Below are 27,926 nucleotides of genomic sequence, written 5' to 3'. Positions count from 1 at the left end.
CAGGCGGGGGGAGAGGGGAAAGCAGGCTTCCTGCTGAGCAGAGAGCCTGATGCAGGGCTCCATCCCAGGACCCTGAAATCATGACCTGATCCGAAGGCAGAAGCTTAACCCACTGAGCCACCTGGGCGCCCCCCTTGTTGCATTTTGGACCTTCTGACTCTTTCTTACTCCAGGAAAGAGATCCTTTCCTCAGTCTTTGAATATTCTCTAGGGTAAAAAAAAAATAATGTTATTCTCTGGCTAAAAAGGCTTTTTTGGTCCATCCATCATTGCTTAGATCAGAATTTTAGAGCACTTCCTGAAAATGATGGGTCTCTAGAGAAAAGGGTAATATAGTCAAGTAAGTTTGGCAGAGTATATTGACCAGTCTCCCTTTTGTATACTTCGAGTGGACCACAATTTGCTTCCCCCATTTGCACACAAATGTAGGGTCATTGCCTGTGCACTCTGCTCATTTCCCCCGATCTTTCTCAAAGACCCAGTGGAACAGGTTGACCATTTGGTTACTGCTTACCTGCCTGCTTACTTGTTACTGCCCACCTATCCCACATGAGCTGCCAACATAAGCTGCCCCTGAGCTAGTTGAATGTCAGCTTCTCTCCACCAAAGAATTATTATACTTATTCTGACAGCATCCTTGTGAAGAAAAATATGTCCTGTTTTTTCTCTTAATTAAGAGAAAAGTGATGGGGGGCCTGGGTGGCTCAGTGGGTTAAAGCCTCTGCCTTCAGCTCAGGTCATGATCTTAGGGTTCTGGGATCGAGCCCCACATTGGGCTGTTGCTCAGTGGGGAGCCTGCTTCCCTCTCTTTCTGTCTCTGCCTGCCTCTCTGCTTGCTTGTGATCTCTGCCTGTCAAATAAATAAATAAAATCTTAAAAGAAAAGTGATATATTTAAGTTATAATACAGAATTATAAAAAGCAGAAGTCTTCTTCACCCTGAAATCCTACATTTTAGGGATAGCTGTTATTAGTAGTTTTGGTGTATTTCCTCCCAAATCTCTTTCTCTTTCTTGTTCTGCCAGGTCTCTTCTGAGCAGGAGCTGAATCTTCTAAGTTTCATTTGTCCAGTCTCATTCAGAATATCACAAGTGTTAATTTACCAAGCCTGTATTCCTGTTTGCCTGGCTTGCTTGTAGAAGTCCAAGGTTTCCCACCTATCTCTTGAATTCTCATTATTCCCCAATTGAAGTTTTTTTTTTGTTTGTTTTTAAGATTTTATTTATTTATTTGACAGAGAGAGATCACAAGTAGACAAAGAGGCAGGCAGAGAGGGAGAGAGGGAAGCAGGCTCCCTGCCGAGCAAAGAGCCCGATGCGGGACTCGATCCCAGGACCCTGAGATCATGACCTGAGCCAAAGGCAGCGGCTTAACCCACTGAGCCACCCAGGCGTCCCCCCAATTGAAGTTTTTATATTTGGGGATTTATTGAGCCAGTAATCTGGGGTATATCTCCTTGGTGCTACAAGTTGCTCTGGTAAACAAATTCACATGACCCCTGCGACTGCTCTTTTGCATTCCCAGTGGGTTCCTGGGGATTCTGTTACTGACCACTAGTATACCAAGTTGTTATAAAGGGACGCAACTCAGGAACAGGCTGAAGAGATTGCTTCATAATGCTAGATTTGGCAGTGATTTTTTTGGATGATACCAAAAGCACAAACAACAAAAGCAAAAATAAACAAATGGAACATCAAACTAAAAACTGATGCACAGCAAAGGAAACAAGGATGTAGAGGCAACCTACAGATTGGGAGAAAACATTTGCAAATTATGTGTTATGTGTTTAATAGGGGATTAATATCCAGAATATGTAATGAACTGTGTGATCCATCCATCCTTCTTTCCTTCCTTCCTTCCAAAATTTTTTTTATTTATTAGAGAGAGAGAGACTGAGAGAGAGAGAATACGGGGAGGGGTAGGAAGGGAGGGAGAGGGAAAGAATCCCAAGCAGACTCTGTGCTGAGCTTGAGGCCTGATGCAGGGCTCAGTCTCACATCCTTGAGATGATGATCTGAGCCTGAACCAAGAGTTGGAGAGTTTACTGACTGAGCCACCCAGCGGGCCCCCTGTCTGAAGCTATTTGTCCTTCTTTGTGATCCTACTTTCCTTCCTTCTGTGTTTCATGAAAATCTGTTATCCCTTCAGATACAACCAAAATATCTCTTCTGGACTCCCCTAGTTTTAGATGGATCTTTTTTCATGTGCCTCTTTTTATTTCTGTAGGTGACTATCTTCCTTGATACTGGGGCAGTCCAGTTTTGTACCCCTGGTACTTAACACAGTGTCTGGCTGCTAGTGAGAGATCAGTAAATGTTTGTTGAAGATGAGTGTATTTTCAGTAGAAAACACTTGGGATGAGAAATTCCTGGTTTCCGTATTCTCTTAGATATCTCATGCCATGGTCCTGGTTCAGGAACTTAAACAGGATACCATCTTAGGACTAGGTAGCTTCAGTATTTGTCTCTTTGCTTTCAGACCCTTGGAAATTCCTGTTATATTCTGCTGTCCTGTCTCAAAGTGGAGATGTTTATACTTTGATATCCTCACCAACAAATAAAAATAATCTCTCTCTTTCTGAAGGTTTGCCTTGAGGTATTTTAAGGACACTTCTCCAGTCTTTCAAAGACTCTTCCTAGAGAGTTCAGATGCTAATCCAGTCCGCTATGGGCGCAGGCGGATGAAGCTCCGGGACCTAATGGAAGCAGCCTACAAGTTTCTGCAGCAAGAGCAGTTTGTGTTCCGGGAGCTCTGGGACTGGAGTGTGTGTGTCCCTCTGCTTAGAAGCCATGACACCTTGGTCCGCTGGTATGTAGCTGTTGGACTTTTCTTGTGTTTCAAGTGTGGGGATCACAGAGGGAGTGTAGAGTTCTGTACATGAAGAGGGAAAGAAAGCTATGTAAAATGGGTTATTTTTGTGCTGCTGCCTTTTGCATTCTTATTTCCTTAGTCATGTGTCCCTTTAGTGGAAAATGAGATGATATTAGTGGAGGTCCATCTTTTTCAAGTTTTGTCAAGTGAATTCATTATGCCTGATTTGCATTTTCTACTCTCAAATGTATTATAGTAATTCTGTAAGATTTCCTTTTCTTTTTTAAGAGTTTATTTATTTAGTTAAGTAATCTTTACATCCAGCATGGAGCTCGAACTCCCCACTCTCGGATCAAGAGTTGCATGCTCTACCAACTGAGCCAACCAGGCACCCTTTAAGATTTCCTTTTTTAGTGTTTGGTTAGCTAAGAAATTTTCTTTATTCTTGAGACTCACTGCTTGTCCTGAGTTTTTATACTTTGATTTTCTCCAGGTACACAGCCAATTGTCTTGCTTTGGTCACCTGTATGAATGAAGAGCACAAGTTATCATTCCTTAAGAAGATTTTTAATAGTGAGGAACTGATCCATTTCAGGTTGAGGTAAGAAGGAGGATTCCCAGAGATCTTGATGGGGCTTTGCTGTGCATTAAAGTAATTGATGAAATCCTCATTTTCCACAGGTTACTAGAAGAGGCCCAGCTGCAGGACTTGGAGAAGGCCTTGGTTTTGGCTAATCCAGAAACCTCCCTTTGGCGTAAGGAGAAGGAGCTGCAGTACTTACAGGGACATCTTGTTTCAGCTGACCTCTCTTCCAGGGTGACTGCTGTCTGTGGTGTGGTGCTGCTTGGGCAGCCACCAGTCCCTGGAGAGCAGGTATGTTGGCATCAGTAGGGTGTGTGTCCCCTTCCCCTTCTTAAACACCAAGTGTGCTTTCCTCCTTGGCTGGGCTCTGTGTTATTGATGTGAGTCAAATTGAGTTTGCCAGATTGCTGTTCCATTTACAGAAGTATTCGGAAGAGATTAAGAAAAATTTACTCAGGGCCCTCTTCTCTGATATTTCCTTTGTTTCTGTTTGGTGTTAAATTAGAAACTCTAATGATCCCCATGTGAGGCCTTTAATTTCAGCAGAGCTCTTCCATATATTCTCTCTGTGACATTGTGTAGCACATGGATATGATACCATATTTATGTGAAACAAAGGTAGAATGACTAGTCTGGAGACCTTTGGGCTCCCCTTTGACAGAGACAGGACTAGGCCCAAGTAAAACTCCCAGCAACTTCTTTCTGTCATAACATTGTTTTTCTCATTGTGTGGGAGGCTAGTAACTGTAGTGAACTTCCCCCTGCCGTATGAAATGAGCTTTTTCCAAGAATGTGACTCCAGACCCACAGTTTTGAAAGGTTTATAGATTATAATCTAGCTCTATAATCTGAAACTGTTGGGAGCCAGTCTGTTTTTCCCCAGCTGTCTTCAGTCAGTTGTCACTTTATATGATGGTAGGATTCACCCAGTTTTCTTTTTGGATGATGTCCTAAGTCATTACTTGAACCATTAGTTTGTCCACTAGGCAGTACAATTAAAAAAAATCATAATAAGGGGTGCCTGGCTGGCTTAGTTGGAAGAGCATGTGGCTCTTGATCTTGGGGTCATGAGTTTGAGCCCCACATTAGGTGCAGCGATCACTTCAAATAAATAACCTTAAAAAATAATAAAATTTTAAAAAGCATAATATGTGGGGGCACCTGGATGGCTCAGTGGGTTAAGGCCTCTGCCGTTGGCTCGGGTCGTGATCCCAGGGTCCTGGGATTGAGCCCCGTGTCGGGTTCTCTGCCCAGCGGGGAGCCTGCTTTCCCCTCTCTCTCTGCGTACTGTGATCTCTGTCTGTTAAATGAATAAATAATACCTTCAAAAAAATAAAATAAAGGAAAAAATAAAAAAAATAATAAAGCATAATATGTGTTAAAAATGTGCATCTTAAATGTGCAGCTCAGTGATCATTCATAAACTGAAAATATCTATGTAACCAGTAATAGGACACCAGCAATTCCAGAGGCCCTTGTCTTTCCCTTTGGTCACTAAGAATCTCCCAACCCCAACTACTCTCTTAACATAGATTAGGTTCTGAGCATTAGAATTTTAACACAGGGAAGGATTCCAGTTGGGGTGGCCCTGATGTTGAGTAGCAGTGATGAGGCACTGGGGCAGAAGTACAGAATGATGCTTTGGCCTGCTAAATTGTTGAGAGTAACAGCCCTACAGAGTTCAAGCTTCCAGCCCTGGGCCATCTGGATGGCTCAGTCAGTTAAGTGGTTAAGCATTTGTCTTTGGCTCAGGTCAGGATCTCAGGGTCCCAGGATCCAGCCCTATGTATCACTCCATGCCCAGCGGGGAGTCTGCTTATCCCTCTGTCTCTTCCCCTGCTTGTGCTCTCTCTCTCAAATAAATAAAATCTAAAAAAAAAAAAAAAGCAAAACAAAAAACTTCCAGTCCTGAATCTCATTTTGTCCTCACATATCTATAGGGGACTGGCCATGTTTGAGAAGTTATTATTCCTTAGAAGTTCTTAAAATCCCAATTTTCTAAAAGATATTTTTCTCTATGTTGTATTACGTGCATTGTTATTTGAAAGACAATTTTTTCTTTTCTTTTTTTTTTTTTTAAGATTTTATTTATTTATTTGACAGAGATCACAAGTAGGCAGAGAGGCAGGCAAAGAGTGAGAGGGAAGCAGGCTCCCTGCTGAGCAGAGAGCCTGATGCGGGGCCCGATCCCAGGACCTTGAGATCATGACCCGAGCTGAAGGCAGAGGCTTTAACCCACTGAGCCACCCAGGTGCCCCTTGAAAGACAATTTTTTAAAAAATTTTATTCATTTATTTGAGAGAGAGCATGAGCTGGGGGAAAGGGAGAAGGAGAGGGAGAAGCAGATTCCCTACTGAGTAGGAACTCTGATGCAGGACTTGATCCCAGGACTCCGGGATTGTGACCTGAGCTGGAGGCAGATGCTTAACTGACTGAGCCACCCAGGTGCCCTGAAATTTTTTTTAATGCAGTAAAATACAACATTTACTGTCTTCAACTTTCTTTCTTTTTTTAAAAAATTTACATAAACTGTACTCCCGATGTGAGGCTCAAACTCACAACCCTGAGATTAAGAACCACATACTCTACTGACTGAGCCAGCCAGACACCCCAACCATTCTTAAACAGTTTTAAATGTACTCTTCAGTGATGTTAACTATATTCACATTGTTTTGTAAACAAACTCCAGAACTTTTCATCTTGAAAAATGGGTAGAGTTCAAACTCTATACCCGTTAAACATATTGGGAACATTATTATTTTTCACTTTTTGTTATGGAAATGTGAAATATGTTTTAAAATAGAAACAGTGGTGTGACGAATCTCCATGTACCCATCACTTAGTTTCAGTAATTATAAATTCGTGATCATTTATAGTTCTGCATACTCTCTCTAAAACGTTATTTGAAGCAACTCCCATATATCACATCATTTCATGCCTAAATATTTCAGTATATATGTATAAAAGAAAATAACCTTAAAAAATCCATTATTCTTTATTATACCTGAAAAAATAACAATTTTGTAATAGAGTATCCTTTGAGTGTCCATATTTTCCTGATATAAATATATCATGTGCATTCTTGATCTTAGATACGAAATCCTAGAATGTGGTGAAAGGAAGCAAAACTAATAAAAATTCAGTCATGAGATGAGGTTCGCCTCCATCCTTTGTGTGTCAACTTTTTTGGCTTCTCAAACTTTGGGAAACTTTCCTTAAATTTGCTAGCAAATTCTGCCAAAAGGAAAAAGATGTTTATTTTGTATAACATACCTATTAATATTATAGTTCTGGTGCTACTAATTTATTTAGGGTTTATGTAAAGGTCAGTGGAAGCATTGTAGAAATTAACTTGTGCCCTTTGGAGGAAAGACTGTTGACATGCCTTTTATTTTTCACTTGTCTCCTTAGGCTAGTACTAGGAATTCTTCTCGTGAACAGGAGCTGGCCTTTAGGTCTTATGTGCTGGTTGATTCAGTCTGCAGAAATCTTCAGACACTGGCTATGGCAGTGGCTTCTCAGAATGCTGTGTTGTTGGAAGGACCAATAGGATGTGGCAAAACTTCCTTAGTTGAACACTTAGGTGCAATGACAGGTAGACAGAAGCCCCCTCAACTTCTTAAAGTCCAGCTTGGAGATCAGACCGACAGTAAGGTAATTAAGATACAGCAAATTTTGGTGGGTTCACATGCTTACAGATGTTTGAATTATAGTACTCTTTTTGCTAAGGGAAGATGGAAATAGTTACTGGTCTTCCTTGTAACTGATGGGACCAAGGTGCAAAAACATTAAGTGCCTGCTTATATCTGTATAGAAGTTTCATAAAAGAATTGGTTAAAAGATGTGGCATTGGCATCTCAGATGTGTGGGTTCAGTAATACTTTGTCCTCTTCCTGCAGATGCTGCTGGGAATGTATCGCTGCACAGATGTCCCAGGAGAGTTTGTGTGGCAACCTGGTACTCTCACCCAGGCAGCCACAAAGGGACACTGGATCCTTCTGGAGGATATTGACTATGCTCCCTTAGACGTGGTATGTCATTTCATAATTATTTGCTGATTTCCTATCTTTTTTTTTCCTAAAGATTTTTATTTATTTATTTGAGCAAGAGAGAGCACTGGGGGAAGAAAGGCAGAGGGAGAGGGAAAAGGGAGTCCTACATGGGGCTCGATCGCGAGTCCTGGGATCGTGATCTGAGCTGAAGGCAGAGACTTAATGGATTAAGCCACCTAGGTGCCCCTGATTTCCTATCTTTGAAGAGCATGTTGTTAATAGTGATTTGGGGAGATAATGTAAACAACATAGGTGTTTACAATACTTGGGTGGCTCAGATCATGATCCTAGGGTCCTGGGATCGAGCCCCATGTGGGGCTGTCTGCTCAGGGGGGAGTCTCCTTCTCTTTCTCCCTCTGCCCCCTCCTCTGCTTGTGCTCTCTCATTCTCTCACTCAAATAAATAAATAAAATCTTAAAATAACGTAGGTGTTTGATTAGAGATGGTATGTTTTCAGAGAAGCTCATTCATGATTACCTACCTATCTGGTTTGAGGTATGATTTACTTATCTGGTCTTCTGTTTGTTAGATAAATTGGTAAAGTTCTGCTGGCGCTGTTTTGGCGCTTATCTGCCATTCAGTTACCCATGGTTACTCATCCTGAAGCAGAGGATCCTTCTGATGTATCATCAGAAGGTCAATAGTAGCCTAACACTATATCACAATGTTACAGTTACTCATCTCACTTTATCTTGTCATGTAGGGATTTTATCATCTCACATCTCCACAGGAAGGGTGAAAGAGACCACATTCACATAACTTTTATCATAGTATATTGTTACAATTATTCTATTTTATTATTTTTATTATTTATTGTTGTTAATCTCTTACCTTGCTAATTTATAAGGTAAACTTTATTATAGGTATATATGTATAGGAAAAAGCATAGTATATATAGGGTTCTGTGTTATCCACAGTTTCAGACATCCACTGCAGGTCTTGGAAGTAGCCTTTGTGGATAACCGGGAACTACCATAGTTGGATATGTGATCAATCAATTTCATTGTAGTTTTTTTCTCCTTTAGTTGAATATGTGATCAGTCTCATAACCTTTCCAAGAATAGGCCTTGTGGGAAACATCTTACCCATGGTAGAGATATATCAAAAATTTCGAGATCCTTCTTCCCAGCTGTGGCATTGGTAGAGCAGCAGGCTGAGGACACATGAAGGAAGAGAGGATAATAATAAGAGCATGTTTGTCTTTGTTTCATTGTACATCCAGTTTATTTTCGTTTTGAATATTTTTCTAGTGTATCAAAATAGCTATGCAAGCAGTCCATGTTTCCTCCATATTCTGTAAAGTATGACAAAAAGATGTATTGCGGAATGAAAGTTTTTTCTTTTGGGAAGATTTTCTTGAGATTGGTTTTAATTTTTTTTAATTAATTAATTAATTAATTTTACCATGAACCCTAAAGTACCTGCATAAGACTTTCCTCTCTTGGATAAGAATAATGAGAGAGTGTGTGTGTAGGTTTAAGGAAAGAGTGGCTATAAATTCATGTGTATGTGATGATTTTAGAATCTGGTAAAGATGTAATAGGATTATTGGCTCAGACAGGGCCTCACAGTTTAATTACCATGTTCTAGGGTTCCCCCTAAGCCCCCCCACTTTTTGAGTCTAGTTGGCACATCATTTCTAGGGTCATAATGCTCAGTTTTATATAAAGGGCTGGAAACCCAGTTTTCTTAATAAGCCCAGAGCCAAGGCTGACTCCTACTAATGAGACTTAAAAATAAAACCGAAATATAAACCACAAGGCCAAGTATTTGTTGAAGCCTTTTACTTTCTTTTCTTTTTTCTTTTTCATCTTTTCCCCCCCTTTCCACACCCAAACTAAGGCTTTCCATTCTAGTGCTCTCTTCACTGGGGCAGTTTTTTCAGGTAATGGGATACTAGGAAGTCATTAGTATTATGGATTGTGGAATTAGAGCCAAACAAGGTAGGAGAACATAAGAGATATTCCATCCAAGCCATGATGTAGCCTAGGGATCTTTTGCTGTCCTGTAGTTAATTACATTCTTTGATGATCAGATCCAGATTCGAGACCAAACTGACAGTTTGTATCTTGCTCTCCCTTTGGCAGTGTTTGGTAAACATCAGAAAATTCTTCTGCATTGAGTCTCATTTTGTGTAGACCATTCCCCTTCTGTTCATATATTTGTTCTGTTCATACAAAGGGTATGTTGTTCATTTGATTACGTTTAAACTTCAATATCATTATAGTGAGGTTGTGTTTACTTTAAAACATGCCTAGATCCCTTGATTATTGTTTTGTTGTTTTAGAATTTCTCAGCTAATAGTTAGCCCTTTATTATTTTAAGGTAGCTTTTACAGATCTCAGGATGATTTTCTGTAGTTTCAGGTTTTGGAGTTATTTGGAGTTGCTCCTACATTATTTTGGGCTTTCCTTTCAGCTTCTAGCCATGTGTGAAATAATAACGCTTAACAAAATTGTCTGATATTTTAGAACCCTCTTCCGTGACTCTTTGGTCCTCTTACTTTGTTTTTTCTTTTTAAGCTTCCTCTGCAAACTCATGTTCCCTGTATCTATATGCTTAGCCCACCCTTGAAAAATTTCTCCATTTTGTCCCTTAGCTGGTGGACGTTCAAGATGTCCAAATGGAACTTACCTGCTCTTTCTCGGAACAGCCTTTTCTGCCATAGTTAGCAAGCTAGAAGTTTGATTTCTCTTTCTAGTCTCTTATTCATTTAGTCTTATATTGCTTGGTACTTTTTTTTAATCTCTATTTTATTCTCTTCTATCCCACTGCCTTAGTACAGGGTTTACTTTTATCCATCTACGTAGCCATGTTGCTTTGTTACCTGACTAGTGTCTTGTTTTTGTTTTCTTTTGTTTTCCTTTCCTGCAAGCCAAACATCTATCTATACAACCATCCTGTCTTTGTTTTTGCCTCTTTCCTGTAGGCTAGCCCCCTTGCCAGTCGTGCAGTTGATTTTCTAAAATGAAAATTATAGTATTTCCCCCCAGGCTAAAATCCTCTTAATATCTTTCATGAGAGAATTCAGACTCCTTAGCTCAGCACAGCAGACCCTTAATCATTTATCTCTACATTTTGTAGTTTTTTACTATTTCATATACATACTCTGCCCTAACAACTCCTCTCATGCCGTGCTCTTAGGAACATAGATTTTTATCCATTTGAATACTTTTTGCCTGGAGTATATGTGCTATTTCTCTCCCATGAGACCTAATTCCTGCTCATATTTAAGACACTAAATGTCATCACTTCTGAGGTGGATTCCATGCCCTGCTTCTTGACACCATTTCATTCTGACTCCAGTCACCTCTGGGGTCACACTGATCATGCTGTATGGTGGTTTTCAGCCTCGGTAATATCTGGAGTTTTAGTGTCTGGCTTGGTTCTAATCCTTAGTAGGCACTTAGTGAATGTTGAATGAATAAATTGTACTGTCGAAGTGTAGGTGGATCAGACATTCCCATCTGCTTTTTTGATCCCAGTTCATGCTATGAGAACTAAGGTTTCCTATAAGGATGTGCTCATCATTTGGAGAAAGAATGTATTTTGGGTTTTTTTGTTGTCGTTATTTCTGCCTTAATAGTTTTATCAGTGGGGTTTTGTGGTTTAGGTTTCTGTGCTGATCCCTCTTTTGGAGAATGGAGAGCTCTTGATTCCTGGCCGAGGTGACTGTCTGAAAGTGGCTCCTGGATTTCAGTTCTTTGCAACTAGGAGGTATGTGCTATTAACTTTCTATTCCCACTGTGGAAACCTTTCCTCATAAGTCCCCTCACTATAGTACTGAGTCCAAAAGTACTAGAGTAGAGTTTTCTGGGCCCACTTAAAGCAAGATCAGTTGGAGTTGATGACAGATCCAACCTTTTCATTCCTATTTTATTTTACTTATTTATTTTTAGAGATCTGATTCCTATTTCAGGACTCTGTTTTGTTCCATTGTTCATTTTTCTATTTTACCCCAGTATCAGACTATCTTGATGACAGTAGCTTTTTTAGATGTAAGTAAGCTCTCTGCCCAACATGGGGCTTGAACTCACGACCCTGAGGTTAAGATTTGCATATTGTACCGACTGAGCTAGCTAAATGCCCTTCATTCCTATTTTATTTTATTTAAAGATGTATTTATTTATTTATTTTATTTTTAATGAATTATTTTAGAGAGAGCACGAGCAAGAGGGGCAAAGGGAGAGAGAGGGAGAGAGAGAATCCTAAGCAGACTCCACACTGAATGTGGAGCCCAATTTGGAGTTTGATTCTAGGACCTTGAGATCATGACCTGAGGCAAATCAAGAGTTGCCTGCTTAACAGACTACACCAGCCATGTGCTCCAAGATTTATCTATCTTAGAGAGAGAAAGCGTGTGCACATGAGCAGGGGGATGGGCAGAGGGAGAGGGAAAGAAAGAATCCTCAGGTAGACTCCTTGCCAAGGGCATTGCCCTACGTGGGGCTCGATCCCAGGACCCTGAAATCATGACATTAGGTGAAATCAGGAGCTGGCTGCTTAACTGACTGAGCTGCCCAGGCACTCCCCTTCATTCCTATTTTAAGTAGAGGTAACTAAATCAGAAAATGAGAGGGTTTTTTTCCCTCCACTTAAAAATATCCAGGTTTTTTTTTTGTTTGTTTGTTTTTAAGATTTTATTTATTTGAGAGAGGGAGAGAGAGAGCATGTGAGGGGAGAGGGTCAAATGGAGAAGGAGACTCCTGATGTGGGACCCGATACTGAGACTCCAGGATCATGACCTGAGCCAAGGGCAGTCACTTTGACTGAGCTACCCAGGTGCCCTAAAAATATCCAGATTTTAAAAACTTTATCTTGGTTTCTTGTTTTTAAAAACAATCACTGGTGAGACTTTAGACAGCCTTGGGTTTGAGTCCTGACACTGACATTTTGTATCTGTATGCACCTTGCTTGTCTGATAATGATGAGGCTGATAACACCTACTTTACAGCTTGATGTAATTGTAAAGATTAAATGAAATAACTTGTGTTAAAGATCTGTCACATAATAAGTGCTCAACTAATGGCCAGCCACAATGATGGTGATGATGATGACCTGTAGACTGTAAGCAGTTAAAAAAATTAAATATAAGCATCAACAGAGGAATAAAACCTAAACAAACTTAGTATATGTCCATATTTGTATTTTATAATAACATGAACACGGTGATTTATTTCCTACTGCTAGAATGTATCTGTACACTTCTCCAAGGTTTTAATATGCCCAAGAATGACACTAATGTCACATTATATTTAATAGTTATACTAGTGTTGGCCTTGGTGAGCATTTAGAGGTGGAGTGTGGAGTTAATCTAACAGTTCTCAAGGAATACTTTGCTAGGCCCTGCTTTTTAAAAATAAACCCTATGGGGCACCTGGGTGGCTCAGTGGGTTAAGCCTCTGCCTTCGGCTCGGGTCATGATCTCGGGGTCCTGAGATCGAGCCCCGCGTTGGGCTCTCTGCTTGGCAGGGAGCCTGCTTCCTCCTCTCTCTCTGCCTGCCTCTCTGCCTACTTGTGATCTCTCTGTCAAAATAAAAGATAAATTTATTTTAAAAAATAATAAAAAATAAAAATAAACCCTGCTTTTATTCATAGAGATAGTGAAGTTCTTTCTTGCTATGTTCATATCTCAGAAAGTCCCGGGACATTGCAGAAAGGTATCAGATCATATCTCATAAAGTCCTGGGAAATCGTAGAAGGGTGTCAGACAAATCTGAATTCATTCTTGGCTCTGCCATTTGTAGTCATAGTTGAGTGATCAGGTGGTATTACTCTCCTCATCTTTATGCCTTAGAAGAAAAGTAGCACACCATTGCCTCAGAAAGTTGTGAGCATTGCATTAAATGGCCTAGGTGCAAGCTTATGGCTTGGCCTGGGTATGTATTTAATGAATATTCCTTCTTGAAATTTTTAATAATTTTGGGTACTGTAGCTTTGGTAATAAGCACTGAACTTATTTTTAATGGTATGGGCCTTGGATTATGTTTTGTCTTTGCTGAAGTTGTGTCTTGATGAAGAGAAACATGCTGTTAAGATCACAACACCTAATATAATCATTTACAGTGATTAGAAAATAACTTGGTTAAAGCTCTGTTATACACCCTTAGGAAATGAGTCAGACTTGGGTCAACTGGCAGCCTTTCATTTGTCCTCTGCCCTGTGAGCCCAACATAGTGGTATCTGGCAACAGAACGGGTTGTGAGTGTTATTCATATATGAGATAATGTCTAGCAAGGGCTACCCAGAGGCATAATTAAAGATTAAAATTGCGAGTTTTGTGTAATTCTTTTTTTAAATTTTGAAATACAGACTCTTGAGCTGTGGAGGAAATTGGTATCGACCTCTAAATAGTCACGCTACTCTGTTAGACAAATACTGGACAAAAATTCACATGGATAACATGGATAAGACAGAACTGCATGAGGTATGTGGTTATCAGTGGGAAAGTATCAATGCTTTTGTTTTTTACTTTTTATTGTTTAAAGTTCCAGATATACATGTAAATAGAGGAAATAGTGTAATGAATCACCAAAATACTCATTAAGCTAAATTTAATAGTTAATGTACTAACATTTTACTGCATTAACTTCATCTAGTATTTTTTATTTGCTAATATATTTGAAAGCAAACCTCATAACATTTCATTCCTGAATACTTCAATGCATCTCTAAAAATTTAAGGGCCTTTTCATATGTAATCATAATAATTATTATACCCAATAAAATGAACAGTAATGCATCAATACCATTTAATTCTCGGACTGTATTCACGTTTCCTCAATTGTTTCCAAAGATCCTTTTTTTTTCTTTTTTTTTTCTTTTTTTTAAAGATTTTATTTATTTGTCAGAGAGAGAGGAGAGCGAGCGAGTGAGCACAGGCAGACAGAATGGCAGGCAGAGGCAGAGGGAGAAGCAGGCTCCCCGCCAAGCAAGGAGCCCGATGTGGGACTCGATCCCAGGACGCTGGGATCATGACCTGAGCCGAAGGCAGCTGCTTAACCAACTGAGCCACCCAGGCGTCCCTCTTTTTTTTTTCTTTTTTTAAAGATTTCATTTGGGGTGCCTGGGTGGCTCAGTGGGTTGAAGCCTCTGCCTTCGGTTCGGGTCGTGATCCCAGAGTCCTGGGATGGAGCCCCATGTCAGGCTCTCTGCGGGGAGCCTGCTTCCTCCTCTCTCTGCCTGCCTCTCTGCCTACTTGTGATCTCTGTCAAATAAATAAATAAAATTTTTCTTTTTTAAAGATTTTATTTATTTATTTGACAGAGATCACAAGTAGGCAGAGAGGCAGGCAGAGTGCGGGGGCTGGGGGGAGGGGAAGCAGGCTCCCCGCTGAGCAGAGAGCCTGATGCGGGGCTTGATTCCAGGACCCTGAGATCATGACCTGAGCTGAAGGGAGAGGCTTAAGCTACTGAGCCACCCAGGTTCCCTGATCCTTTTTTTTTTTTTTTTTTTTTTTTTAATTTACTAAGTTGTTTTGTAACTAATGTCTTTCACATTCAACAGCATGTTTTGTTCTGGGTATTAATGAAAATGAGATGAATTATTTCTTAGATTTTCTACATTGATTCACTTTGTGGTATTGCTGGTTATCGTCAGACATTTAAGAGGTATACTTCTCTTTCCCTTGCTAACCCCCACTTTCCCCTTGTATCTACCCTGTCACTTGGAAAGCTTCCCATTCTACAATGCTTCATCTTGGAGCATAGCAAATAAAGCCCTGTCAGTAATTATATAGGCATAGGAGGGATGCTTTGCTCTTTCTTGGTATAAATTTTTAGATAAATAACTGAAATAAGACAACCTTATCAAATTTTTTATCCAAAATTTTAAGTGTTTATAAAACGCCCAGGGGTTTTCAGCGTGTCTAGTTCACTGTATTACTGGAATCTCTCAGAAACCTTGTCTTTTTTTTTTTTTTTTTTAAAGATCCCGTTTATTTTATTTGACAGAGAGAGACACAGTGAGAGAGGGAACACAAGCAGGGGGAGTGGGAGAGGGAGAAGCAGGCTTCCCATTGAGCAGGGAGCCTGATGCAGGGCTCGATCCCAGAACCCTGGGATCATGACCTGAGCCGAAGGCAGATGCCCAATGACTGAGCCACCCAGGTGCCCCAATCAGAAGCCTTGTCTTACTGATGTGATTTTATAAGTCTGCAGCCTATTTTGGACTTGTGAGTTACTTACCTCACTCCAGTTCCCAGTTTATTTCTGTGTCTCTCTGTGTATCTCTGTGTCTCTCTCAAAATCCCCATTTTGCTGCCCTCAACAATAGCTCCTCTGATAACTTCCTCACCTTTTTGTCCCCCGCATCTACTCTGCCTGGCATTTTGTAAGCGCTTATTGTATTCTCTGCTGTCATGCAGCTCTTTGTTTTGCAGTTATAAAATTTCAGTGTTTAATTTTCATTCCTAAATTGCCATTCCATTCTTTAAAGAAGAGGTCTGAAGTCCACATTTTGGTGTGATTTGTTGGGGATTGAAAGGATGGGAACAACATGGACTGCTACTTTTTTTCATCTTTCCATTCCTGTCATGAACAGCTATGAGTCATTCTGCTTACAGGAAACAACAGGAGCACTCACCCCCTCACTTAAATGATGTGTATCATATTTAGACAGTTTACTTTGAGGAGTTCACTTATTCTTTTTATTTTATTTTATTTTAACAGTGTTCCAAGGTTCATTGTGTATGCACCACACCTAGTGCTCTGTGCAATACATGGCCTCCTTAATACCCACCACCAGACTCACCCAACCTCCCACCCCGCTCCTTCAAAACCCTCAGTTTGTTTCTCAGAGTCCATAGTCTCATGGTTCGTTTCCCACTCCGATTTCCCCCAACTCACTTCTCCTCTCCATCTCCCCATGTCCTCTGTGTTATTCCTTATGCTCCACAAGTAAGTGAAACCATATGATAGATGACTCTCTCTGCTTGACTTAATTCACTCAGCATAAGCTCCTCCGGTCCCGTCCATGCTGATACAAAAGTTGGGTATTCATCCTTTCTGATGGAGGCATAATAAGGAGTTCACTTATTCTTAAGCTTCTGGACATAATAATAAATTCTAATAACACTCTCCTGAATAAGTGGCTGGTGACTAAAACTCTTGGGTGCATTATTTAGGAAATAAAATAGTCTCCTAAGATGATCTCATGGGAGCACAAGGAACTACATTTCTTTTGCTGCCAATTCCAGTCATCTTATGCCTAGAAAGATTGTCTTTGACTGGGGTGCCTGGATGGCTTAGTTGGTTAAGCATCCAACTCTTGATCTCAGCTCAGGTCTTGATCTCAGGGTCATGAGTTCAAGCCTTGTGTTGGGCTCCATGCTGGGTGTGGAGCCTACTTTATTTTTACTTTTATTTTTGTATTTATGTATATATATTGTGTTACGTTATTTACCATACAGTACATCATTGGTTTTTGAGGTATTGTTCCATGATTCATTGTTTGTATTTAACACCCAGTGTGGAGCCTACTTTAAAAAAAAAAAAAAAAAAAGATCGGGGCAGTTGGGTGGCTCAGTTGGTTGGGCATCTACTTTGGCTGAGGTCGTGATCCTAGCATCCTTGGATAGAGTCCCACATGGGGCTCCCTGCTCAACAGAGAGCCTGCTTCTCCCTCTCCCTCTGCCTACTACTCCCCCTGCTTATGCTCTTTCTCTCTCACTCTCTCTGTCAAATAAGTATAATCTTTAAAAAAAAGAAAAAGATTGACTTGCTGAAATAATAAATTATACTTTAGAAAATGAGATATTTATATAGTGCTAAGTCTTTATAGTTAATAAGTGGCAAGGAGTAACCCCTGGCAGTTGCTCAAATCCTGTCTCCTCCATACACCTTGAATGTGACCTCATGTCTTAGTTGCTGGTGCCTTAGAAGGCCTGCTTTCTCTGCTGGCAGTGCCTAATCACAGCCATTAATGACCTCTCCCAGGTTCAACTTCTCCACGAAAGCTTCCTGGGTCTCCAGGGACTGCTGACCACATTGTAATTTTGATTTGGTTGTATATCTTCTTCTTATACCAGATGATATTTCTTGAGGGTGGGCTATATTCCTGTCGGTTTTGTTTTCCTACCCCTGGTGTTCCCAATGTAAAGTGAGTACTAAATAGTGCTTATTAAAGGAATGAATCTCCAAAGTAAATATTAAATTGATAGAAGAACTGTATTATGTCAGATTAGTTTATTAAATGACATTGTTTTTGATTTTTTTACATTTATGGTAATAACAAAGATATTCTTTGGCTAAGGAAGAAAACGACTAGTTTGTGTGTATGTATAGATTTTTTTTTTAAGGATTTTATTTATTTGTCAGAGTGCACAAGCACGGGGAGCAGCAAGTAGAGGGAGAAGCAGCCTCCCCAATGAACAGGGAGCCCAATCTGGCACTTGATCCCAGGACCCTGAGATTATGACCTGAGCTGAAGGCAGACATTTAGCCAATGGAGCCACCCAGGCTCCCCTATATAGATCTTTTGTGTTCAGAACTTCTATTCCAAATAGCTGAACCCTCGCTATAGTGTAAAACTGATAAAGTCCTTTTTGCCATATAAAGATAGTTTATTTCTCCATCCTGATGTTAAATATACATGCTTATTAAGTGGAATTACTACTCGGCAGTGAAAAGGACTAAACTAGTGGTACATGCGGTAATGTCTAGATGAATCTCAAAAACATTAGCTAAGTAAGAAATCCAAACTACACACTACATCTTGTATGATTCCATTCGTTTGTTTGTTTATTTATTTATTTTAAGATTTTATTTATTTATTTGACAGAGAGAGACACAACTAGAGAGGGAACACGGGGAGTGGGAGAGGGAGAAGCAGGCTCCCCACTGAGCAGGAAACCCCATGCAGGGCTCCATCCCAGGACCCTGGGATCATGACCAAAGGCAAATGAGCCAAAGGCAGATGCTTAATGATTGACCCACCCAGGCACCCCATATGATTTCATTTATATGAGAGACTTGAAAGCAGATCCTTAGGGATTGTAATCTGATTCCTGATTCCCCCAGGCAGGGGTGGGGAAGGGATTGATTACAGAAGGGACATGAGGGAACTTTTTGTTTAAGGGGTGATAGAGGGGCACCTGGGTGGCTCAGTCAAATAAGCATCTGACTCTTGATTTCAGCTCCAGTCTTGATCTCGTGGTCATGGGGTTGAGTCCTGTGTCTGGCTTCCACGCTCAGCGGGGAGTCTGCTTTGATTTTTCTCTCTCCTTCTTCCCCTGCCCCTGCTTGCATATATGCATGCGCACGCTCGCTCTCTCTCTCTCTCGATAAATACATCTTTAAAAAAAGGGAGGGTTGTGGAAATAGTCTATATTTTGTTTGTGGTGACCAAGGTCATGAATATATATGACCAATTTTATAAATGTTTCCTCCTTACAAAAAATGTATGTTCCGTATTTTATTTTTTATTTTTTTTAAAGATTTTATTTATTTGTTTGACAGACAGAGATCACAAGTAGGCAGAGAGGCAGGCAGAGAGGAGGAAGCAGGCTCCCCGCTGAGCAGAGAGCCTGACTTGGGACCTGATCCCAGGACCCCGAGATCATGACCTGAGCCCAAGGCAGAGGCTTTATCCCAGTGAGCCACCCAGGCGCCCCTATGTTCTGTATTTTAAAGATACATGTCTGTCCATTTAACTAAATTTACTGATTTTGTTACTCTTTTTCTGTTTAATTTTTCATCTATCTGAAATTGTTTTCAGCAATATTTCTTTAAAGGCCTTCAGTAAAAAAACATGAAGAATTAAAATCTGATACCTACTACTTGAGATGACATTGTTAAAAGGTTATAGATCCTTATCTTTGTAAATATGTGTACATTACATCTATAAAATAAGTGGATATTTCATATACAAATTGGAACCAAAATATACTTTTCAAGCTAATTTAAATTTATTTGATGACAGTATTTCTTTTTTTTTTTTTAGAGATTTTATTTCTAAGTAATCTTTACGCCCAGCCTGGGGCTAGAACTCACAGCCCTAAGATCAAGAGCCTCATGTTCCACAGACTAAGCCAGACAGGCGCCCCAGACAATATTTCTTTTTTTTTTTTTTTTAAGATTTTATTTATTTATTTGACAGAGATCACAAGCAGGGAGAGCGCAGACAGAGAGGGAGGAGGGAAGCAGGCTTCCCGCTGAGCAGAGAGCCCGATGTGGGGCTTGATCCCAGGACCCTGGGATCATGACCCGAGCCAAAGGCAGAGGCTTTAACCCACTGAGCCACTCAGGTGCCCCCCAGACAATATTTCTAATATATACATATTTCCCTTCTTCTCAAATAGACTTGTCTGAATAAATCCATATCATAAAAGCTTAGAATCCAATATTATGAGCACCAGGTATTATTCTGCAGAAAATTCTCAATAATTATTGAAGTAAATAGGACTACATCATTTGGTTTTTAATTTCTGTCATTTGCTTTTTAAAGATCAGCTGCTTTTTATCAGTACTTAAAATTAGCTCCTTTTGAATAAATGAAACAAGATGGGATCGGGAAGGAGACACACCATAAGGACTCTTAATCTCACAAACTGAGGGTTGCCAGGCAGAGGGGGGTAGGGGGAGGGTGGTTGGGTTATGGACATTGGGGAATTTGTGTGCTATGGTGAGTGCTGTGAATTGTAAACCTGATGATTCACAGACCTGTACCCCTGGGGCTAACAATACATTATATGTTAATAAAAAAATAAAAAATTAAAAAAAAAATGAGCTCCTTTTACTGTTTTCCTATTAACTGCTTCTGATTGCTTTTGCTGAGAAATTACCTAACAAGCACTACTGGAATAGTGTGTGTCAATTTATTTATTTATGAAGATTTGTTTATTTTAAATATTTTATTTATTTATTTGACAGACAGAGATCACAAGTAGGCAGAGAGGCAGGTGGTGGGGTGCGGGGAACATGGAGAAGCAGGCTTCCTGCTGAGCAGAGAGCCCGATGTGGGACTCGATCCCAGGACCCCGGGATCATGACGGAGCCGAAGGCAGCAGCCCAACCCACTGAGCCACCCAGGCGCCCTATTTGTTTATTTTAGAGAAAGCGTGTGCATGTGAGCATGTGGGTGGGGGTTGGTGGAGGAGAATCTCAAGCAAACTCCGTGCTGAGCGCAGACCCTGCCTCAGGGCTCAGTCTCACAACCTGAGATCCTGACTTGAGCCAAGCCAAAAGTTGAATCAACTAAGCCACCCAGGTGCCCATACCATTGTGTTTAAAATTAGAGTAAGTAGTACTTGCAGGATTCTTCAGTGAGTAAATTCCTGGGATTTGATGTATATGTTGCCTGGAGACCCTTTTCCCATCTGGCTTCTACACCCTAAGTTGTGTAAATGGTGAGATTGCCAGATTACTGTGTTCTGTCTAGCAAAAAAGTTGTGGTCTTTGAGGGGGAAAGGGGTGTGGGCAGAAGTTCTTATACAGTAGTTCCCTTATCCTGGTCTGCTTTTTGTGCTTTCAGTTACCCACGGTGAACCTCAGTCCAGAAACAGATGGTCCTTCTGATGTGTAGTTAGAAGGTCAATAGTAGCCTGACACTGTATCATAATGCTTGTGTCATTCACCTCACTTCAGATCATCGTGTAGGCATTTATCATCTCACATTATCATAGTACATGTTATTTTGAGAGACCACAGCCATATAATTTTTATTAAAGTGTATTTTTTTTTAAAGATTTCATTTATTTATTTGACAGAGATCACAAGTAGGCAGAGAGGCAGGCAGAGAGAGAGAGGGGGAAGCAGGATCCCTGCTGAGCAGAGAGCCCGATGTGGAGCTCGATCCCAGAACCCTGGGATCATGACCTGAGCTGAAGGCAGAGGCTTTAACCCATTGAGCCACCCAGGCGCCCCTAAAGTGTATTGTAATTGTTCTATTTTATCATTATTGTTGTTAATCTCTTAATGTGCCTAATTTATACATTAAACTTTATCATAGGTATGTCTATTTTGGAAAAAACATAGTATATATAGGGTTTCGTTCTATTTGCTGTTTTAGGCATCCACTGGGTATCTTGGGGGACTACTGTACTTGGTACAAATTTCATACAGAAATTCATTTTTTGCTTGACTACTATTAGCAGGAGTGTACATGTGCTTTTATTTATTTATATAGAAAGATTTATATATTTATTTGAGAGAGAGTAGGAGCGAGAGTGAGCTTGGGGAGAGACAGAGGGAGAAAGAGAAACCTTGAGCAGACTCACTCCTGAGCATGGACCCCAATGCAGGGCTTGATCCCAGGACTGTAAGAGCTGAAATCAAGAGCTGGCTGCCTTACCAACTGAACCACCCAGGCATCCCTTACTTGTGCTTTTAAAAATCACTGTGTCTGCTGCTAAATTCTCTTTTTTTTTTTCCTCCTCTGTCTGTCAGGTTCTTCAGAACAGATATCCCAGCCTTTCGGCAGTAACTGATCACCTGCTTGACATTTACATTCAACTTACTGGAGAGAAACATCTCTCTTGCAGTGATAGTTCTGTTACCTGTGAACAGGCACCTGAGGAAGTTTCAGAAACCAGAAGAGAAAACAAAAGACTAAGCCTTGAGGGAAGAGAATTGTCTCTAAGGTATGAGTTGATATTTTATTTATTTCTTTTTTTAAATAGGCTCCATGCCTATGCTGGGTCTCGAACTCATGACCCTGAGGTTAAGCGTCACATACTCCACTGATTGAGCCAGCCAGGTGCCCCTTGAGTTGATGATTTAAAAATTGTTTCCCTTAAAAGTTCTTAGCAGCTAGCAGTGAATGGTTATGAGAGGTCTAGTTTTGAAATTAGACCTATGGACTGCTTCGTGGTGTTGGATCCTGTTTTTAGATCCTATAGTTAATGATTAGGAAGGCTAATAAAGGGAATATATTATTTTAGCTTTAAAAAATATCTTTGGGGGCACCTGACTGGCTCAGTGGGTAGAACATTCAACTCTTAGAGTCATGAGTTGAAGCCCCACGTTGGATATGGAGGCTACTTTAAAAAAAAAAAGAAAGAAAATAACTTTAAGAGTCAAGATTGAGACTACTTACTGATATAATTCTTTCACTAGCTTTTCTTTTGTGACAATTGGGGTCTTAAATAAGACCCTTGGATTTTGCTATATATAGTGAGTTCTGTACCTTTGCTTTCTTTTCTCATTGGTTGATTTGCCTTTTGAGAAGTGAGCATTAGGAATAGCCAACTCCACTGAGTTTGCTCTGGGAGTTAGTTGCCCACCCTCCCAACCTTGTCTGGCATGGATTGGAGTAAAATGTTCGATAGGTCACTTCCCGGTAGATGGGACCTCCACTTACTCTTTCCCCTGCACTGTTTATCTTTATAATGCCAGAGAAACAGGGAGATTTCATTGTCAGGTGTTCCCCAGACTTACGTGGATTGAATTTAACTTTGATGCTTTTGATGTCTTTGGCCTATGGTCTTTTATTCCCTTGCCTTTTTTTTTTTTTAAGGGATCTACTGAATTGGTGTAATAGGATTGTCCATTGTTTTGACAGTCTTTCTTCATCAGCATCCTTAAATATTTTTCAAGAGGTAAGATAGAGTCTTCCTGTTTGTTTTCTTTCTATTCTGTAAGGCTATTGATTTTCATTGTTATTTTCTGTCTCTTGGCTGCTATCAGAACTTTTCTTTTGCATTTATTATCCCTAGCTAGTTAAAATGGAACTAATGTTGTCTTAAAACTAATTGGGCATAATCAATGTTTTTTGGTTTTTAAACAGATTACTATGAATTGCAAGTAAGTATATATATATATTTTTTAAAGATTTTATTTATTTATTTGACAGACAGAGATCACAAGTAGGCAGAGAGGCAGGCAGAAGGAGAGAGAGGGGGAAGCAGGCTCCCTGCTGAGCAGAGAGCCCGATGCGGGGCTCGATCCCAGGACCCTGGGATCATGACCCGAGCCGAAGGCAGAGGCTTAACCCACTGAGCCACCCAGGCGCCCCCCCCCCTTTTTTTTTTTTAAAGATTTTAGTAAGTATAGTTTAGACAGAGTAAAACAGACACAGAAAGAGAAAATGAGAAGAAAATCTCCCAGGTGTTAATAAAGTAAAATATCAAGTGTTTCTAAAATGTTTAGTATTAGGGGCACCGGGCTGGCTCAGTCAGTGGAGCGTGAAACTCTTGATCATGAGTTTGAGCCATTTTGGGCATGGAGCCTACTTTAAAAATGCTCAGTATTTATTTTTACATATAATTTCATTGTTCAATAGAGTCGTATTCATCTGATCCCTGCACTTGCTGAGCAGGGTCTTTTGCTTTCGTCAAGAGGAATTTGTGTGGGGGTTACAAAGTACAGCCTTGTATGCTGGGCTTGGCCAAAAAATGTGTTGTGTGGGAGGGAAACCTGATTGAATTACAACTCTGCCATATTCAGTAAGAACAGGGAGAATTTTATTTCTGCTTGCTTAAAAATAAAAGTGCTACTGTCTGAAGATCTGTGGGCTCTTAAAGCAGTGACCAATTTTGATTATAAAGTGTTCCGGTTTTTAAGGAACTCGCGTGGCTTAGTCAGTTAAGCCATTTAGCTCAAGTCATGATCTCAGGATTGTGAGATTGAGCCCCACATCAGGCTCCACCCTGGGCACGGAGCCTGTTTAAGCTTCTCTCTTCTTCTCTTCTCTCTTCTTCTCTGCTTGGTCTTTCTGGCCTAGCCAGCCCCTCTATGAAACTACTTAAAGGTTCATCAAGAGTCACCTTGCTTAACTTAATAACCTCATATATGGTCCAAAGGGACCCTAGTGAATAAAAAAAAGACACTTCCTACTCCTGGTAATGCCAAGGGTTTTTGAAGCTCTGTGCTTCAGCTATTAGGGACAAGGATTAGGTAAATTCTCTCTCTCTCTTTAAATGCTTACATTAAGTTTATTGATAATTTACACTTGATGGTAGCAGAACTAAATGTATTCTTTGTTTACCACACTCATAGTATCCTTTCTATTCTCATTTTTTGTCTTGTCTTTCCTGTAAATAGAAATTTAGCAAAATGCTTAATGTATTCAATTTGGTTGTGATATGTACTCTATATTTAATTGCATCAGAAGACCTATCTGGTGGTGCCTGGGTGGTTCAGTGGTTCAGTTGGTTAAGTCTCTGACTCTTGACCTTAGCTCAGTTCTTGATCTCATGAATTCAAGCCCCACGTTTTTTTACTTTAAACACACACATACACACACACCACCACCACCACCACCACCACCAAAAACACATACCTGGTTGGCCTATCAGTAATTGCTGAGATTGAGTACTGGATTAGGGTAATGATAATGTGATCTTTTTATGGCGCACCAAGAGTTTGCCTTTATAGCTAGAAAGTAATCTTTTGGTATTCCTTCTATGGCTTGAGTCAGTTCCCCACCATGAACCATAGACCTAATAATTAACACTAATTCTATTTTTGCCTGAATTTTAGATTTGTAAAATGAAGCTTTTTTTTTTTTTTCTTTAAGATTTATTTATTTTAGAGAGAGAGAGTGAGCAAGGATGGAGGGAGAGGTAGAGGGAGAGGAGGAGAGTCCTCAAGCAGATTCCCTACTGAACACAGCCCAGTGTGGGACTTGATCCCAGGACCTTGATATCATGACCTGAGCCGAAATCAAGAATCAGACACTTAACCAGCTGAGCCACCCAGGCGCCCTGTAAAGTGAAGCTTTTTCTGTTTGCTTGTTTGTTTTCTCCCTAATTAGTATTTTGATAGTAAAGCCTTCACATTTGTTTGTATCCTATCTCTGTTATGGTAAGGTCCTTGAGTCTAGGGCTGGTACCTTATTTCTACTCTCCTTGCTCTTACAGAAATGTTCCTGCTGGTTTTTTGTTCCTTTTGTGGCCAGAATGGTGGTGCTCTGTTATTAATGTAGTATTTTAAAAGATCAGTTGGCATTGACCTTGGTTATTTTAATAGGCTCTGGACTGTTTCACAGCAATGCTTTCTAAGCATACAAGCAAACTGAAAATGGCAGAAATTATTGGAAGTAAATTGAACATTTCCAAGAAAAAGGTATGTAGTGCTATTTTTACTTCTCTGTTGAAAGGAAGCTGGATATTTACTTTACTTGCTAGTCTGGTCCTTACCTGGAACAGTCCTTTGCAAAAACTACCTCCTCTGTCAAAGTTGGTAGTTTCGTTGTTACCTTTCGTGGACATTAAGCTCTTACTATCTCTTAAGTAAGTAGTTCTGATATGTTCTGCATTCTTAAAGTGTGCCTTGTGCCTTATACCACATGCATGCTTTATTTTCTCCAGTGTTTTAATGAACGTGTTATTCCGTAGGTTGTGGGCTCAGGACTGGAACTGTTTTAATAACAGCTTTGTCTGTAGTTTTATTCAGACTTAGATTTTTTCCAACTTTTCATTAATGTCAAACATGAGAAAAATGGAAAAGAATAGTACCAACGGACACCAAGAATAGTACAAAGAATAGTACTTAGGTTCATTGCTAACATTTTTAATATTTTGCTGTTCTTATTTTATTACAAAATACGTATTTTTTGAGGAGCCTTTCAGCAGTAGTGATGGTAGCCAGGGAAATGTCTGAGGTCTATCTTGTGGCAGATATCTGGCATTCCCTAATAAATGATGACACAAAAAAACCTTACATCAGGAACTGATATAGAAGTGTTCCTTAGGATTCTGAAACTGTTGGGATGGTTTTAGCTGCAGGTGACAGAACACCTACTAAAAGGGGCTTAAGTAATAATTATAGTAGGCAAAAAAAAGAAAGAAAAAGAATAAGAAAAGAAACTACCACAATTGGGTTATATAGAACAGTATTTATCCCCTTTGGTTGAAGAAAGATTCATTTTCCCTGAACACTTTGCTACCCCTTTCATTCCTGCCCCAAATCTAAACAAAATCTGGGTTCTTAGGGTTGGTGACAAGGACAAGAGAGGAACGAACGGCTGTTGGGTAGATATCCTGGAAGCACCTGTCACAGCTTCTCTTTGTGTTCTGGCTGTAGGGAGATGTACCATGGTTCCATCAAGTCACTGTTACCTCTATTATTTTAGAATCTAAAGCAGAGAAAAGCATAGCTGAAGAAAAATCACTGATTTTTCTCATAAATCTTAGGAGTAGAACTTTCTGTTCATTTGCTATTGGAATATGTCAGTGTGTTCACTTTAGATATAGGCAGATACGGGCCTATTTGAATGAATAAATATGAATGAATGAAAAATACAGGGCAGCATTCATGATCACTTTTAAAAAAACATTAGAAATACAGAAAATTTTTAAAAAGACATAATTAAAGCTAACTCGCCTATCTTGGAAGCAGAAAGTACTTGGTAAAGGGCTAGTTAGAGGGGCACGGTAAACCATAGTAAGCCACATGGATGAGGAAATGTTTGAAGAGTATACAAAAAAATTTTTTTTAAGACTGTACAGAATTTTACTCTGTCCCCTCCCATAGGCTGAATTCTTCTGTCAGCTTTATAAACCGGAAATTGTGATCAATGAGCTAGATGTGCAAGTGGGTCGAGTGCGGCTTCTACGGAAACAAAGTGAGGCTGTCCACATACAGAGGTAAATAGACTCTCAACTAGTCTGAGACTATGGGGTTAGGAACATGATAGAAGGACTAGTCCAGCCCCTGTGTCTGACCAGAATGTGTGTGAATGGTGATCTCTCCACTGTGCTGGATGGTAAGAAGCAGTGATTTTCTAAAGTATATTCTGTAAAATTAGATGTTAATAGGTGAAGGAGGTGATGAGGGTGATTAGGTACTTGGAAGTAGCAAAGATGTGTTTTTTATTTTATTCACTTTGTGTATTTAGCAAAGTAAACCTCACTTGGAAGTCAGGTGAGATCCTGTTGTTAGTCTGTTAATTCCTAGAATTTTACAAGATTCTGAGCTCTAGTTACCATTTATTAAATACTTAATATATGCCTAGTATTGTGCTAAGCACTTTGCATATGTTTTCTCATGTGGTGGTTATAATAATTTTATGAATTAACTTATTATTGTCTTACGACTGCTGTAACAACTTACCATAAACTTGGTAGCCTAAAACAATAGATATTTATTTCCTTGCAGTTCTACAGACTAGAAATCTGAAATCATGATGTTGGCAGGGCCACATTTCCACTGAAGGCTTTTACCTCCTCCTGTCTTCTGAAGGCTACCAGCAATCTTTGGTGTTCCTTGTCTCTAGTTACATTTCTCCCATCTCTGTCTCCATCGTCATATCATCTTTCTTGTGTGTGTTTGTGTTTCTAAGTCTCTCTCTGTCTTTGTAAGAACACCAGTCATTGAATTTAAGGCTCACCCTTAAACCCAGTATGATAGGATTTTAACTTATTTATATCTGCAAAGACCTTCTTTTCATCTAAGGTCACATTCATAGGTTCTGAGTGGACATGAATTTTTGGGGGAGTCTGTTCAACCCACCACAAATAGTAGCTCTGATCCAAATTTTATAGGTGAGGAAACCAAGGCTAGGAGAGGGTAAGTAATTTGCCTAAGACGACATAGCTAGTACA

General features: G+C 40.0%; 1 protein-coding gene across 4 annotated transcripts in view; it reads left to right on the top strand.

Moving 5' to 3' along the window:
- The window catches only part of MDN1 (midasin AAA ATPase 1), a 173,424-nt gene that overhangs the window by 15,261 nt on the left and 130,237 nt on the right, over nucleotides 1-27,926 (top strand). For all 4 annotated transcript variants that reach the window (XM_047734448.1, XM_047734449.1, XM_047734447.1 and 1 more), the window contains exons 3-13: nucleotides 2,583-2,807; nucleotides 3,304-3,411; nucleotides 3,492-3,684; nucleotides 6,805-7,047; nucleotides 7,293-7,424; nucleotides 11,059-11,162; nucleotides 13,758-13,872; nucleotides 21,829-22,022; nucleotides 22,898-22,979; nucleotides 25,351-25,446; nucleotides 26,857-26,969. In XM_047734448.1, the coding sequence (XP_047590404.1) occupies nucleotides 2,583-2,807; nucleotides 3,304-3,411; nucleotides 3,492-3,684; nucleotides 6,805-7,047; nucleotides 7,293-7,424; nucleotides 11,059-11,162; nucleotides 13,758-13,872; nucleotides 21,829-22,022; nucleotides 22,898-22,979; nucleotides 25,351-25,446; nucleotides 26,857-26,969 (1,605 nt within the window). The remainder of the gene's footprint in view (nucleotides 1-2,582; nucleotides 2,808-3,303; nucleotides 3,412-3,491; nucleotides 3,685-6,804; nucleotides 7,048-7,292; nucleotides 7,425-11,058; nucleotides 11,163-13,757; nucleotides 13,873-21,828; nucleotides 22,023-22,897; nucleotides 22,980-25,350; nucleotides 25,447-26,856; nucleotides 26,970-27,926) is intronic.

The sequence above is a fragment of the Lutra lutra genome, chromosome 6 (genome assembly GCF_902655055.1).
Source record: "Lutra lutra chromosome 6, mLutLut1.2, whole genome shotgun sequence".
NCBI classification, from domain to species: Eukaryota; Metazoa; Chordata; class Mammalia; order Carnivora; family Mustelidae; genus Lutra; species Lutra lutra.
Note: the sequence above shows the minus strand (reverse complement) of the source record. Positions and strands in the feature narration are given on the sequence as shown.